The sequence below is a fragment of the Somniosus microcephalus genome, chromosome 6, assembly GCF_052327205.1.
Source record: "Somniosus microcephalus isolate GS21.2 chromosome 6, FLI_Smic_1.0, whole genome shotgun sequence".
Taxonomy (NCBI): Eukaryota; Metazoa; Chordata; class Chondrichthyes; order Squaliformes; family Somniosidae; genus Somniosus; species Somniosus microcephalus.
In genome coordinates this window covers 69,132,267-69,148,718 of record NC_140992.1, presented here as the reverse complement: position 1 = coordinate 69,148,718, position 16,452 = coordinate 69,132,267, and the positions used below count along the sequence as shown (strand labels likewise).

The window sequence follows — 16,452 nt, the reverse complement described above, 5'->3', positions numbered from 1 at the left end:
ATTCATGTGCAAATATTGATTTCAAATGTTCCACAATATCTTGTGACATGGTGTAGGTCAGCTATGCTGTCAGTATGAAGCTGGAGAAGTACTCTATAACCAAAAGAGAAGTCATAAATTTCCACACAAACAGATCTGTCCCAACTTTCTGCCAAGGTTGCTCAGGCACAGCAGATAGTGTCATGCACTTGATTGGATTTGTCATTTCCTCGTAACACTTCAGATAGTTCTGAATAAACTTAAAGTTGCTTCCTTATGCCGGGCCATCATATGGCCTGTCAAGCATGCTCACTACTCTTATCAATGCTTTAATGTTGGGTGTGTACTTTCCCTAGAATCTCAGGTTGCATCAACATAGGAATCACGAGATGGGTGCGTCTTAAGAGCAATCCAGCTTGCATTGATTATTGACTTTCCACAGGCCACCGTGGTTTCAATCTGCTGTACAGTTTATTTTTTTCTGGTCAGTCTTCCCTAATGTGTGCTAGAATCAAGCTATATACTTTATATACTGCAACTGAGACATTATTTCATATAGGTGATTTTTGTGTGCTGGTAAGATCTGGACAATCAGGATTACATAAGTATCCACATCTTTCTAAAAGCTCTGAAATGTCTTGGTCACTTTCAATAATAAAGCTAGTTATAGAGTATTAGCCATTATTAAGTCCATCTCTCGAAAATGAGAAGTTGAACACAAGAACTTCCTGAAGGATAAGCAAAATTTCTAAATTCATGCTAGCAATTCATTTTTCGGGTCTTAATCTGGAAAATATTTCGAATTAGACATTTGCTGAAACTTTCTGATGTTCATGTAGCATATTTCTGTAATGTTCATGGACCATAATCCACTAAGCCCCCATGTTCTTCCTGCAATTTCTGCAACAGTACACCACCAAGGCCATATGATGAAACATCTACGAATACTGTGCCCACCCTCTCAAGACATAAAGTACCTGTACCAGTTTTATTTTTATCTTGCAAAATATTTGCTGTTGAACACTAGTTCAACCTCAGGTTTTTACACACCTGATCATCGAGTGGTTTTGCTTGCTCTGTTAGATATGTTGTGAACTTTCCTAGCTGGCTCATCATACCTATGAATCACTGATGCTCAGAAACAATCATTGGTGGGGGCATATATTTTCAAAATCTTCTTGAACGCTTAACAAATCTATTACATGTCCTAAGAATTTATCCTTGTCTTTCAGAATCCATACTTGTCATTCAAAATCCATACTTGTCATTCAATGCAACTCTATGTGTTGGAGCTTCCCAAGGACCACCACGAGTTGATTGTGCTCTGATTGAATCTCCTCATATACAAGGATTTAATTTGGTATAGAATGTCTTCCAACCCTTTTAACAGTTGTATCTGAAAACAAAATGGTGTTGAGGAAATCTTGAACTGTAGAGTCTTGAAGTAAAACCATCCAGTGTGATAAATATCATTAGTAGAGCTGACAGTCTGGAAACTGGTATTTGCCAAATTTCTGAATTAGTATCCTATTTGGAGACCATTTTTGCTTCTCCCAACAGAGGTGAAATCTGGTCTGCTGATGATAGTACATAGTTCTCATAGCATTTAGCTTAATCAAATCTCACAGATTCAGACTTTGTGACTTGGTTTCAGGACTAAGAAGAAACAAGTTTGTGGACGTTTCCACCTGAGAAATCACATCCTACCATTCCATCTTGATAATTTCTTCTTTCAGCCTCAGTAGAATTGAAATACATATAGACCAGGGAACAGAGATGGAAAAAAGCTTTGCATTTGGCTTCCCTTTGATCCGGTACTCCCAAGAGCTTGCTCAGATGCTGAAGAGTTTTTCTTTTTATCATCCTTTCCTCATTTCTAATGTATATATATACGAGACATTAGTCTGAAGACTTGAATTGTTAGAGGTCTTGCAAAATATAAATTTCTTGTTCTACTACTTTCTCTTTATACAAGTATCTTTCCTATACATTTGCCATGTAATTGCAGGGAATTATGAACACATGCAAGGTTTTGGTCAGCCTCTGTTGTGACAGTTTTTGCAAAGCAACTATCAACTTTTCTAGAGACTGACCATCACGTCCACTTGAAATCAATTGAGATGTTATTATGGAGCAGCCTCATTGTCCAGGGGCTTCTGTCTTTCTTTTTGTTGTATTTCACTCTGTAATACATAAACATGTTCAATTGCATAAATGGCTTTTTGTTTCTAGTGCACTGGGTGGAAACGCCTCTTCTTTGGACATGTGTTGAACAAAGCTCATATTTCTGGGGTGTGGTAGCAAAATTTACACCTGTCACAGGCTTTCAGATTATCAGAGAGTTTCTCTCTCCATTTGTGGCTTTGCTTCAGATTATATTTTAGCTGGGATACTTGTCAGCTGCTCAGATTTGCTCTGTATCTTCAGCTGCTCTGTGTTTGCTTTTCAATCTGGATGATTTCTAATTACCACGCGTTGCTTTTTAACAGTTTCTTTTTATCTTGTCTGTTGTATTTCCTTCAGAAATGTAAAGTCAGGGTTGAGTTTAGGCCTTTCTGCCATAGGCCAACTATAATGCAGTCACAACTCATTTCATTATGTAGTGCAGCATATTTACAATCCTCTATATAAGGCTCTGATGAAACTTTCAACAGGTTTTACCTTTTTGTTTTCCTCAGTTAACTTTTATTCTCTTGAAGATTATATTTTTATACGCCATGAAATGCCTTTCACATCTTCTCACAATAGTCATATAGTTTATCAGTCTCTCTTTGCCAGTGTAAATGAGAAGAGAACATCTTTTACTTATTTCCATATCGCATATATCAGTAGGCAAATTGAATCTCCTCATCCTTTTCATAAAAACAGGAAGCTTTTCTCTACCATTCAATTCTTTGAATGAACTTAATGCATCCCTTAGCTTTGTGGAATTAGGTTTTTCCGAAGGACTAAATTCAAATGCTGCCATTTCCTGCTCTCTTTCTGTTGCTGTTACTGACTGTGTGTAATCTTTACTGTAAAATGGCTGAAAACCTGCTCAGCATGACTGCAGTGTACATTCCTGGGAAGAAACTTTCACCTTGGTACAAGAATACAAATACAAATTCTGCAAAAATAGACTCACTTTCACATGTTTTTTTTCCTCACAGTTTTATTCTGATGCTGAAGATGCAGAAAGTTTTCTGACTAATGTATCCAGAGGTAAACAGTTGGTGTTATGTGTGCTTTACAAGCTACTTGTCCCTTTTTTTGAGTCAGTGCAAGTAACTGGTGCAATTAATGCCACATGAAGGCTGGTTGAACAGAGAGCAAATCAGATAAAATAAAATGAGATGAGCAACTCAAAATCACAACAAATAGATCAAGATGGCCTCAACATGTATTGTAAATGGAGCAGAAAAGGTAAGGAAATATACTGACTCAGAAGAAGGCTTATATTCCTATCTAACCAATAATTCCACAGGCAATCTTGTCTAGGTAAGGAGATGATTATTATTATTATTATTAATAAGCACTATCTTGCCTGCACTAATGAAACTTGATTACAGTTGCCATTTTCTTTGTCGCTGTCTCATTCTATTTATCTACTGGAAGTATCAGCCAATTTGTCCCATCTTATGTCATTAGTTCCAGTTCCGTTGGTCAATTATGCAGGTGTCTACATCTACTTCTCAGTGATCCCAAAGAACAGGAATAAAAAAAAGGAATTTGCTTCAACTGGCTTTTCCAGGCTACTGGGCAAAAGGCTGCAAATGCTTTCTAGATGGAAAAAGGTTGCACTCAGTGACTATTGGTTTGTGATGCCCCAGGCCATAACCAGACTTTTGCTACAGACTGCAATTTTTCATTGTTGCTTTCCCTGCACTATTCCTTTGTTCCACAAAAATCAGAGAATGCATGAAGAAAATATGGAAACATTTCTATTTTTAAATAGTAAAGCAATACTGTAGTTACATATGGTTGAAGTTGGCATACCAACTTCTGTAATGGGCCCAACGCATTGAAACGTGGTAATTTGATGGCATCTGGTTACATCACTGTGAGGGAGGCAAATGCCTTGCCTGTAGTGTACCAGTTTTAAAATGACTACAACTAATGAGTGGGCTATTAATGTAATTCTAGGGGCCTCTCTCTATTTCCACACACTCACACTCACACACACACAGTACACACATTATCTCCTGTATCTTTACAGATACAGGAATCATGGCATCACATAAGTGTTTGATTGTTATCCATGATTTTGCAGTGATTCCATCATTCTGTCTCAATCCTACATTTACAGGAGCTTTGAGACAGATCAGAGGCTGCAGATTTCTTTGGTGGGGGATATTGGATCAATGGTGGCAGTCTGGCTTTTTCATTCACATTCTCTGCTCAGGGTAGACACAGAAACCTATATGCAGCATCACTGAACAAGCTATAGTGTAGTGATGCTGTAATTTAGGCCCCTTGACAGATTTTCCAGTTTGCTAAAGTACAAAAGGTTTGCCAGTTTTGAGGCATGTAGTATTTTATGCAATATATTGCTACCTGCTGCTACGTTTTACTCACCTCTCTCATAAGGGTCTACATTTTTTTCCTGTATTAAATTCTTCAAGGTTTCAACATCATTTTGTCTTGCAGCTTTGAATAAAGGACTTTCTGTTCTGCAAAGTGAAATCATTTCTTTTGTAATCCATCAGTTAAAAGTTTAAGTTGAATTTTAATGTCAATTTAAAATATAAATACAATATTATAGCAAGATTGCTATCAGTAGAACAATAACTTTTAACTAATTCTGGATAGAAAGGTGAAATTGGTTTCACCATTGCTAGGAACATAAGAAAATATGGAATGAGAAAAGGTCCTTTGGCCCATCAAGCCCTTTCCTTCTACAGACCAGAAATAATCCATTCTGTCATAGATTTTACCGAAAAACCATTTCATCTCCTGAAGAAAGATTCAACAAGCATCTCCCACTTCAGCCTCAAGGATTAGATTGAACAGAATTCAATAGTATCTAAACTTACATCTTACATTATTCATCCTTGATCTGTTGTCATCCTTGGTCTGACATTTCTATAATCCTATGAACTCAGGAAGCATCAAGTTCTACACAACATACAACCTTCTCTCTCTATGCTTATCATTATGACCCTCAACACCATCACTGAAGGAGAATTTTAGCCAGTTTGTTTTTAAAGGCATTAATAGACAGAATATTAACTACTTTTTCTGGAGTCTACTCCAGGGAATTCCTTCTGATGTTGTGTTGCTTGAGGTTAACTAATTTGATACTCATGCCCTCTAGTTCTATATCACAAACTGAGTTAAACACTCTGCACCATTTATTCAACTCAGCATTTGAAAAGCCTGGATCATGCTCTTTCTCAATCCTTTTTTCTACAATAAAAACATGTTTAGCTTGGAAGTTACTCTTCACAAAATAGAGTCCTAAGTCCCAAAATAATTCTTACTGCTGTTCTCTAAACTCTCTTGTGTGTCAAAATCCTTCTGAAGTGGGAGCCTCAATCTTTCATTTCAGTACATTTTCTTTACATATCAGGCAATTGCACAGCCCTCCGCCCATGATTTTATGACCATTAATTTTAATGCCGGGAAAGCCTTGCCAGGATGTCCAAAACTTGGCACAATATTCCAAATATGGTTTTATCAATTATCTATGTGAAGTTAAAATAATTTGTTTTCATTTCTAATCAAAGGCCCTTGAGATGTATTCAGGTTTTGTTTATAATAGCTTTGAACTGACTGAATACTTTCACTGAATGGTCAATAATTATCCCAAATCTTTCTCTTCTCACCCTTTCATAGACGTATGTTGCATGTTGCCTTTCCAATATACATAACCTTACATTTATCCGTATTAAAATCTTCATTCCAATTCTTAAGCCATCCATTTAATTGGTCTGGATCTCTAAATACTATCCAGCTCCTTTATATTCATTACATCGTCACATAGTATGACATCATCAGCAAATTTTACACTATTAAAAATCATAGGCAGAGAATTTCTGCTATTTTCTCCCAATATCCCACTGTAAATTCAGCAGAAACCTTGGGCAAATGGTGTAAACAGATGTTGTTGGTCATTTACGCTGTTTCTCTGGGGGTTGCGCATGTCTTTCACCAGAGAACCCCATGGATGTTCAAGGTGATACCCTCCTCCGTATTTTTTTATGAATAATTAAATCAGTAGGAGATCCAGAACCGACCTTTGGGGAAAGCCATTAGCCACTGCTCCTTTGTCAGAACTTTCTCCATTTATTTTTACTATTGCTAAGTCTGTTTTCCATCAAGTTAGTTAATTTGCCATTTATTCATGAACCGTAGTCTTTTTTATTAGCCACACATGTAGAACTTTATCAAATTGCTTCTCAAAGTCAGATTAAACCTTGCTTATTAATTTAATCATCTTCCTCAATAATTTCAGTAGATTTGTTGGCAGTTGCTTCTAAATTCATGCTGACAGTTTCTCATGGTGTCCATTTGAAACATAATTATAATGCATTTTATACACACACTGAAACTGTTGCTCAAAGTGCAATAGTATCAGGATAAGTTGGAATGGATTTTGATTAAAAGGAACACATAATGCAGTAGCAAATATATATAACATTTTGAATTTCTACCCAGCCCAATTTTAAATGTATTTTTCTCCTATGTATTTTTCTCCTATCCATTTTTCTCACTCACCTCACAGACTAGCCTCCAACACAGAAATTAGAAAAAGAGTTTGCTCTTTGACCCCTACCAACATTACCTTGGCCTGCCTGCAAGGAAATGTAAGAAAGGAGTCTGAGGAGAATTTGCCTGCCTGCTTTCCCTCCCTCCAGGTGAGAAAATATCTACTTTTTATTCTCTCCACCCAATATTGCTTTTAAGGCCAGGAACGTGTCATTAAAGGAATCATTGAGTGCAATCTTTATCCTATCATCCATACCACAGTGCATTTGAGCACCACAGCATTGCCCTTTATATACACACACACACCAGATACAGTGAAATTTTTCCTAAGGGCCATCCGTCTATGCTGATCACTTGTCAGTTCCAAAAATAAAAATAAGCTTTAAACCCACCTAGAGAGACCATTTAATTACAAAGATCAACTCAAGGTAGTGCCAAGAGTGGTTATTACAAACAGATTTTCATGCACTGTTGTACTATGTATAAGTATCATCATCTTGGTGACCATACGCAAGCAATACAATCAATATTGTTTCTCCATGAGCTTGAATCTCTTTGGCAAAGCAGTCAATAATTCAAGAAAGCAATCATTCTCAATAAGAAAGCAGCCCATCTTAAACTATTTCACAGTAACATGGACACAGATCTCCTCAACTGAGAATTTGACATATTTATTGCCACTTGTACAGACTGATTGTTAAGCAGAGATCAGCATCCTTCTTAATCCTGACTATCTGAGTCCCAATTTATTTTTGTTACATCAAAGTGCTATCTAGGATTACTATCCAGGACAAGGAAAAATGCTGGTCTTCACTCAACACAATGAGAGCTGGCTGCTGACAGATCAACCAGAGATCATTGGGGTGGTTCTTTTTTGACTAGGACCCTTGACATGGCAATTCTCCAAAAAGTATGTTTTGTGGTTCCAGAAATGTATAATTTTTCCTTGTAGATAGGAGAAGCTGCAAACAATTTATTTTTGTTAGGATGGGAGAACTGTAGGCTGAAAATATAATTTGACATTAATTTGCAGAAAAAGAGGGCCCAATTTGCCTCCCTTCCACCATTATTACTGTCAGCCCAAGGGGTCACCATGTGAGGGCTGGTAGTAGAACTTGTACAGTGGCAGAAGGCCCACAAAAAACTCTTTTTGGAAGGAGAGAGCCCAGTAGAGCCCAGTAATGGGCATAACTTTGGCTCATCTGACCTTACAACCTTACCTTTGCCAAACCTTGGCTTAGTTGAACTAAAAATAATATATTCCAATCTTTGGGGCACTTCTGTCCCTTTAAACGTCACTGCTCTACCTTCTGATGTTGCAGCAGATATCCCATTGCAGCACAGCCATTCTTCCTTTGGTAGTGCAAGACTTCTTCTTGCTTGTAGAAATCCTGATGGGAGAGTACCCTGCAGGCTATAACATCCCCAACCCAGGAAAAAGGATCAGGGTCATGGCTTAAAGAAAAAAGAAAGACTTGCATTTATATAGCGCCTTTCACGACCACCGGACATCCCAAAGCGCTTTACAGCCAATGAAGTACTTTTGAAGTGGAGTCACTGTTGTAATGTGGGCAACGCGACAGCCAATTTGCGCACAGCAAGCTCCCACAAACAGCAATGTGAAAATGACCAGATAGTCTGTTTTTTTTGTTATGTTGATTGAGGGCAAAATATTGGCCAGGACACCGGGGATAACTCCCCTACTCTTCTTCGAAATAGTGCCATGGGATCTTTTATGTCCACCTGAGAGAGCAGATGGGGCCTTGGTTTAACGTCTCATCCGAAAGATGACACCTCCGACAGCGCAGCACTCCCTCAGCACTGCATTGGAGTGTCAGCCTAGCTTTATGTGTGCAAGTCCCTGGAGTGGTAGCTTTATGTGTGCAAGTTCCTGTGGCTCAATTGGTAGCACACTCAGAGGCGAGTGTGCTACCAACTGAGCCACAGCTGACACATGGCAGAGTCAAGGTGGCAGGCAGAAGTCCCGCCCAGATCCTCCTTCACAGCAAATTTGGCAGAGAAGAAAATCCAGCCCACACTGTGCATAACAATTAAACAAGAAACAGATTAGACATTAAAAATAATATTGTACTAAGTTTGAAATAAAATGCAATATGCTTTAGCAAATGCTTGCAGGTTCTAGCAATGCAGTGAATTAAGCTTTTACCTTTGGTAGCAAGGCTCAAATTCATACTAACTTGCCTCAGCTCAACTGCTGCTGAAACCCTCATCCATGCATTTGTTACCTCTAGGCTTGACTATTCCAATGCACTCCTGGCTGGCCTCCTACATTCTACCCTACATAAACTTGAGGTCAACCAAAACTCAGCTGCCCATGTCCTAACTCGCATCAAGTCCCATTCACCCATCACCCCTGTGCTCGCTGACCTGCACTGGCTCCCGGTTAAGCAACGCCTCGATTTTAAAATTCTCATCCTTGTTTTCAAATCCCTCCATGGCGTCGCCCCTCCCTATCTCTGTAATCCTGTCCAGCCCTACAACTCTCCGAAATATCAATGCTCCTCCAATTCTGACCTCTTGAGCATCCCCAATTTTAATTGCTCCACCACTGGCGGCCATGCCTTCAGCTGCTAAGGCCCTAAGCTCTGGAATTCCCTCCCTAAACCTCTCTGCCCCTCACAGAATCACAGAAACCCCACAGTGCAGATAGAGGCCATTTCGGCCCATCGAGCCTGCACCGACACATATCCCACCCGATCCCCGTAACCCCTACACCAACACATATCCCACCCTATCCCCGTAACCCCACGTATTTAATCCCCCCTAACACTAAGGGTCAATTTTTTATAACCTACCTCTTTGATCAAGCTTTTAGGCATCTGCCCTAATATCTCCTTATGTGGCTCGGTGTCAAATTTGTTTGATAACGCTCCTGTGAAGGGCCTTGGATGTTTTACTATGTTAAGGGCACTATATAAATACAAGTTGTTGTTAAGAAGAAAAAACTGTTCTTTTTCTTTCATGATTAAAAGGACTCAATATGGAATGAGTTTGGGCTGTCTCATTCCATTTAAAATGGATTTGAGCTCATAGCAGAAATTTACGCTCGATTTGGCATCAAATTGGCAGTCACTCAAGCATGATGACTGCCATGGGAAATGGAATGGTCATGCTACATCAGTAGGTGACAAAAAAGGCACATTGTTTGGACAGTGTGGCGGGTACATTACACTGCATCTATCCTCTACTCTGTGCGCCCAGGGAGTGCTTGACACACAATTAGTTCAAAATGTGGAATATCTTCCATTCTTCAATACAGTCATCTGTGTTGCATGCAGTATCATCCTCAAGCTCTAAAATGGCTATTAATATAAGAGCTTCCATATATGTCACAAAAAGAAAGGGTATTGTCCATATGCTCGAGTCTGTGGCAACTCTGCAACAGAGCTTGGCTCTGTAAAAATTACCGTATGTTACAAAAATAAAATCAGATTTTGTTTTGTGCTTATACTTTTCTAAAGATGCGCATTTGATTTAAATGTTAGTACAAATCAAATATAATTTAAAATTATTTACCAATGTAACATGTTCATCTAAAAAGCAACATTTTGATGGCACTTTATTGGTCCTTTGCAATAAATACAGATATAATGGCAAGTAAACAAATATAAATGATGTATGGTTTCATAATGATTAAGGCAACTATTTGAACTGTTGTTAATCACACCTCCAAGGTGACAAGTTGAGTGCAATATTTTTAATAAATACATGCTCATTGTTTGGGTTGCTGCAGAGCACACCAAACACCATTTTATTTCTGCATAAACTTTAGATGATGTTGATCATGCTGTTGTTGCATTCAAATTTTGAGAATCACCATTAAACATTAAGGGCGCGAAATTCGGCTGCTTGCGCCTGCCGTACTGCCTCCATGGGGTGTTAACGGGTGTAAATGGGTTTTCGCCTGGGCCCGCCGATATTAGAGACCGGCGCTAAATTGGGTCAGGTTTTTGCGAAGGTGCACTCCGCTCCTGTAGGTACCGCCCTGCTCGGCCGTGCCCGATGATGATGATGTCATCACCGTGCGCAGCGCCCCGGATGCAAAATTCAGCTACACCCCCTCACTTACCGCCTGGCGCTAGCAACGACAGCATCAGCTGTCGAGCTGCAGTCGGGAGTCGGTTCTGCGCGCGGTATTTAAAGGCGCCATCTTGGGGAAACTTTTTTGTAGGCCATAACTCTGCTGAGACATTGTCAGACAAGCTGCTGAACTTATCCAATTCCACATCGCTGAATCGAGTAGCCCTCTCCCTCTCCCTTACAGCTGCCATGGCACAAAGCTGTCTCAGTCGCTGAGAGGTCGCACTCAAGAGCAGCAATACTGATAATGAGCAGCTGCCGCTTGAAATGACCTCCCCTTTAAGAACTGGAATGAGCTCGAGTCAAGGCTTGAAAGCTGATTGCGGAACGCAAGTCCGCTGAAATTGGAGCGCACTGGCAATAGCGCCCCTGCAGCGCTGCACTGAGACCATTAGCGCCTCATTTACCGCCCGCTTCACTCCTGGGGCGAAAATGCTCAATTTTGCAACATTTTTCAATGGATTTTGCCAGGCGCTAACTTTTCAAAAAGTTAAAATAAAATCCATTTCTGAATTTCGTGCCCTAAGAATTTTGGCCTAGAAATTGGGTTTTGGCGCAGCGACGGCTTTAGCGCCGGAAGTTAGTGCCGGAGCTAAGTCGCGCTGGGCGGGCCAAAAATTCACGAGTTCTGCGCCCAAACGGCTGCCGGCGCTGCTGAAAGCTGTTTGCGCCTGAAAACTGGCGCTACGCGCTGAATTGCGGTGCTATTCCGGCGCTGCGGCGCCCGCTGCGGTGCGGCAGGTTCGGGAAGTGCAGGCCTCCTCCTTCCCTTAAGGAGGAGCTGCCTGCACCCGGCCGCGGCCCGCAAAAATCATTGTAAAAATGAGCCCGGCACCTCGGACAAGTGCCGGGCTTGCATCTGTCCCGGGGGGGGGGGAGGGAGAAGTCCGGGGAGGGAGCTGCGGCCAGGCGGCCGGCGGGAAAGCGGCCGGCCGCCGCGGGGCCTTTAATGCGCCGGCGCAAAGTCCAGTAAGGCACCTCTGCCAGAACGTTGCTTGCGGCTGCCACGGGCGAGGCGGCCGCAAGTCAATTTCGGAGTTCGGGCGGGTTACCATGGCAACCGGGACGCTGCGCACACCGATGACGTCATCGGTGCCGGCGCAGCGCTAACGGCCTAACGCCGATTTAGGGACCCACTCAATTTCCAAATTGGCCATAACTCCGGCGCTAGGCCCTCTAGCGCCTCAAAAGCGGCGCTAAGCCTACCGAATTTCTAGGCCAGTATTTACTGGCACAGTCCTTAAGATCTTTATACTAATGTCACCTTCTTCTCATTTAAGGCTGTTGTATTTTATTTAAACATAAGAGAAAACGGGATAAAGTATTTAAGAGATTCTTCCATTAAAAACTACTCTATAATCCTTGTTTTAATCAATTTGCTAACTGTGTCCTCACATAAAATAGATTAGCACTACTGAAACTAGCAGAATAGATTCAGGCTACACTTGTCAGATCCAGCAAAGAACTTTTTCAGAATTTTCAGGAGTATTTCCAATTTAAACCTCCAAACCCCTGCACTAGGAGGAAAGCATTGGGGGAGATCGCAAGGTGGCTCAATGCAATTCCCTCAAATAAATGTAATGTCATAAGATACATAGCAGGTTCAATAATAAATGAAAACCTGAATGGAAAAGATTATGTTCAACTGACAAAAAAGGACAGCACCCAAAGTAGGACACCAACGACTTAAGATGGCAATAGAGGAGGAGAAATAGGTCGCTGACCTATATAGCCTGCAAAATTTGAAGGAGGTTCAAGAGGCAGATATTGGAGATTCCACTGCAAGCTTTATTATGTCTCTGACCAATTTTATTTCTCACACCTAAATTGGGAACGGCCACACCCTCTGGGAGACACCACTTATTTTATTATGCACAACCACTGACTTGTTGCTTACACTCTTTCATTGGCCCTGAAATTGCAGTGTGTATGACGGCATACTCTCTTTGCCCACTGACTGGTTAGCAATTGCGCACGCAAGTTTTACGGTTGATGCAAACAGGTACAGGGTCTAAGGGGATATCTATGCCTTTAGTTAAACATTTTCATATTGTAGGTTATGCACATACAGGCCTAGAAATTCATTGACGCCACCTTTGGGGCGCTAAAGTGGGGCGTCCGCTAAAGTTAGCGTCCGCCCCCAAATCTAGGCCACTTCTCCGATATTCATTAGCTTCGCCCTACTAGTTCGGGCGAGCACTAAAACTGCTGTTGGACGCCTCTCTTTGGGCGCTAAGCCGGAGGTGGTGATCGATAGCGCCGAGGCCGGGCGCAGCGCAGGTGCGGCCATCTTGTGACTGACAGCAGACACGCTGGCGCCGGCCAGCTCTTAAGGGGGAAGGGTCGACTGTGTCTGCTGCCACGCCCTGGATAGTGGAGCCCTCCAGCTAGGCCTGAACACTGCTGCTGGACCCAAATAGCGCCTGAAGACATGGAGAAGGCCCGTGAACGTGCGCAGCGCTTCTCAGAGCGTGATCTGAGTGTGCTGCTTACTGCTGTGGAGAAGAGGCGCCATGTTTTGTACCCGGACAATAGCAAGAAGGCGACGGTCCGCGTCTACAGGAGAGCCTGGAGGCATGTCGCCAGCAAGCTGTCAGCCAACAGCGACGTCCCCAGGATCGGTGCCCAATGCCGCAAAAAGATAAATGACCTCACACGCATTGTCAGGGTGAGTACCCTTTCCAATGACCTCCTCATCCTTGCATGTGCACCTCACATTATGGGCAAAGGGACCTGAAAGCTCTAATGGCCAGCCTTCATCCAGCAGCTATGGCACAGGCATGAGCATCAATTGCACATTCTGCACTGAACACACTGGCCAAGCTATTCCACCATGGGAGGCAGTGCACACCAGATCATGGCGACACACTGGCCAAGCTATTCCACCATGGGAGGCAGTGCACACCAGATCATGGCGACACACTGGCCAAGCTATTCCACCATGGGCGGCAGTGCACAGCAGATCATGGCGACACACTGGCCAAGTTATTCCACCATGGGAGGCAGTGCACACCAGATCATGGCGACACACTGGCCAAGCTATTCCACCATGGGAGGCAGTGCACACAAGATCACGGCGACACACTGTACTTAGAGGCCGTCCTTTCTCTTGCAGGCCAAGCTGGCGAATAATCGCAGGAGCCGGACTGCGACCGGGGGAGGACGACCCCATATCCAGCCACTCACCGACCTGCAACATCGCGTGGAGCGCCTCATGGGTCGCCGGGTGATTGGGCCCGTTGCATGTGGAGATGCCGACCCTGTTCTGGGAAGCAATGGTAAGGACATCACCTTTTGCACCTCTCTCATCCCACTTGCGCATCAGATCTACATCCTCTGCCACTGTCCGACCAATGCGCTGAATGCCACCACTCATGCATCCCGCACTGATGCCCTCTCCTCACTCTAAAGCTACTCTTGTGCCTTCCTGCTTTCAGATGGTCAAGAGGAGGTCCCTCAACTTGCCAGTGACAGACCCTCCGAGGAGGAGCAGGAGGAGGAGCAAGAGGAAGGCGGCCCATCAGGGGAACCCTCAGCCGCGGCCACCCAGGCCAATGTAGGGGACACGTCTTCCCTGGAGGGCAGCGTGGCGGAAGTGTCGAAGGGGAGGGGAGCTCCTGGGACCTGCGTGCTGCAGAAAGGCGGGAGGGGGTGGAAGCTCGGCGGCCTTCTCCCCAGAGGGGGGATGCGTCGGAGGGGAGTCCAATTGCTGGGCCCAGCGGCCTCCAGCAACGCAGGAAGGGTCGGCCAGCTCGGCGGCCTTCTCCCCAGAGGGAGAGTCCGGCCTCCAGTCAGGAGATGCTCTTCGCCGAGGAGATGGAAGGCCTCGAAGGCTTGTCCGCGGACTCGGAGCGCCGGCACACGGAGCTCATGGCGGCAGTGTCACGGTTTCCTGAGTCCATCGATTCCCTCTCTCGGAGTGTGGCCGAGTTCGGGCCCTTAGAGGCCACCAGTCGGGCGGAATACCGGGCAGATCTTGCAGCGACTGGCCAGGTGATTAGTGGTGCCGTCCAGTCACTGGCTGCTCTGCTGCGGGCAGTGAACAGGTCAACACGGGCACTCACTGCTGCCACACTCGCTGTGTCAGCCAGGCATCGCCAGGGCACCCGGTGCGCTGCAGCAGCACATCGGTCTGTCCCTCGGCAGATTGGTGCGTATGCTGCAGTGCTGGCCCGGGCGAGTGCCAGTGTCTTAGGCGACCAGCGAGCGCCTGCCATCCACCAGCTTGCCGCCATTCCTCCAGCCGCCACTGCCACTCCCCCAGTGGAGCTGCCAGGAGCTGCTGCAGCGACTGATGCTGGCCAGCCACAGCTGCAGCAATCAACAGCCGGCCGCTCGACGCCCAGACCTCGACTAGGCCGACCCCCAAGGGCATCTGCCATCACGACATGTGCCCCTCAGGAGCCTGCCCCCAGCCTTGCAGCAGCCAATGGCCTTACTTTGAGGCGGAGAAGCAGGGCGGGCAGGGGCCACCCAAAGATGGCCAAGGCATCGCACTAGCGGGCCAAATATTCGAATGTGTGGCCATTTGTGTTTGTTTCTTGAGGCCGAGAATTGGATGTTAGTTTTTTGAAGGCCGATGATGTGATGTTTGTTTTGGACGAAGGCCGACAATGACGGCCATTTTAGTTGCCCTATTTTGTTAATCCTCCCCAGGTTGTGGGAGCGAGTAATGTGTTGGAGTGTCTTTTGGGGGTTTCCTCAGTTTTTGGTTTTCATGTGGGAAGGGCCCAGAGTTTGTACAATAAAGCATTTTATTTATTCACATTGTCCATGTTTGATCTTTGAAGTGTTTGTTGCCTTAACCGGCTGAGGGCTTGCGGAGCGGCTGCAATCATGTTCTATCATTGGCACAAGCCATTCCCTGACAGGGGGCCTAGAAGTGACGTTCAATAAGCCGACGATGGGCGGCCCTTGGACCTTGTGCGTCCCTCCTGGGCTGGTACTCCTCGTCCTCATGCTCCTCCTGCTCCTCCTCCTCCTGAGGTGGTGGTCCAACGTGAGGTGGCAGTGCCTGAGTCCTGCGGATAGCCAGGTTGTGCAGCATGCAGCAAACGACGACGAATTGGGAGACTCGATCCTGCGAATACTGGAGGGCTCCCCCGGAACGATCGAGACAGCGGAACCGTTGCTTGAGCACGCCGATTGTTTGTTCTATGAGGTTCCTCGTCGCTTGATGGCTCTCGTTGTATGCCTCTTCAGCAGGGGTCGTGGGTGCGCGGAGCGGGGTCATGAGCCAGGTACACAAAGGATAGCCTTTGTCCCCGATAAGCCATCCTCTTGGGGGAGGCTGTGCCTGGAACATGTCAGCCACAGTTGTTTGTCGCAGGATAAAGGCATCGTGGCTGCTGCCTGGAAAGCGGGCATTGACAGCTAGGATGCGCTGCCTGTGGTCACACACCAGCTGTACATTAAGGGAATGGTAGCCCTTCCGGTTGCGGTAATCCTCGGCATGCTCAAGAGGTGCCCGCAAAGCCACATGCGTGCAGTCAATGGCGCCCTGCACCATGGGGAAGCCCGCTATTCTTGCAAACCCCACTGCACGCTGCTGCTGCTTGTCCAGGGCCATGGGGAAGGAGATGAATTGATGTCTCCTTCTGAAAAGGGCTTCGGTCACCTGGCGGATGCAGCAATGCACGGCGAACTGGGAGATGTTAGCGATGTCCCCAGTAGCGGATTGGAAGG

The 16,452-nt window shown here is 44.7% G+C and overlaps 1 protein-coding gene across 1 annotated transcript in view; it reads right to left on the bottom strand.

The window, feature by feature from the left end:
- Positions 1 to 16,452, bottom strand: part of LOC147115796 (transient receptor potential cation channel subfamily V member 5-like) — a 71,940-nt gene that overhangs the window by 12,391 nt on the left and 43,097 nt on the right. Inside the window, exon 2 of the mRNA XM_085991979.1 lies at positions 4,534 to 4,628. Coding sequence (XP_085848105.1) covers positions 4,534 to 4,628 — 95 coding nt within the window. The remainder of the gene's footprint in view (positions 1 to 4,533; positions 4,629 to 16,452) is intronic.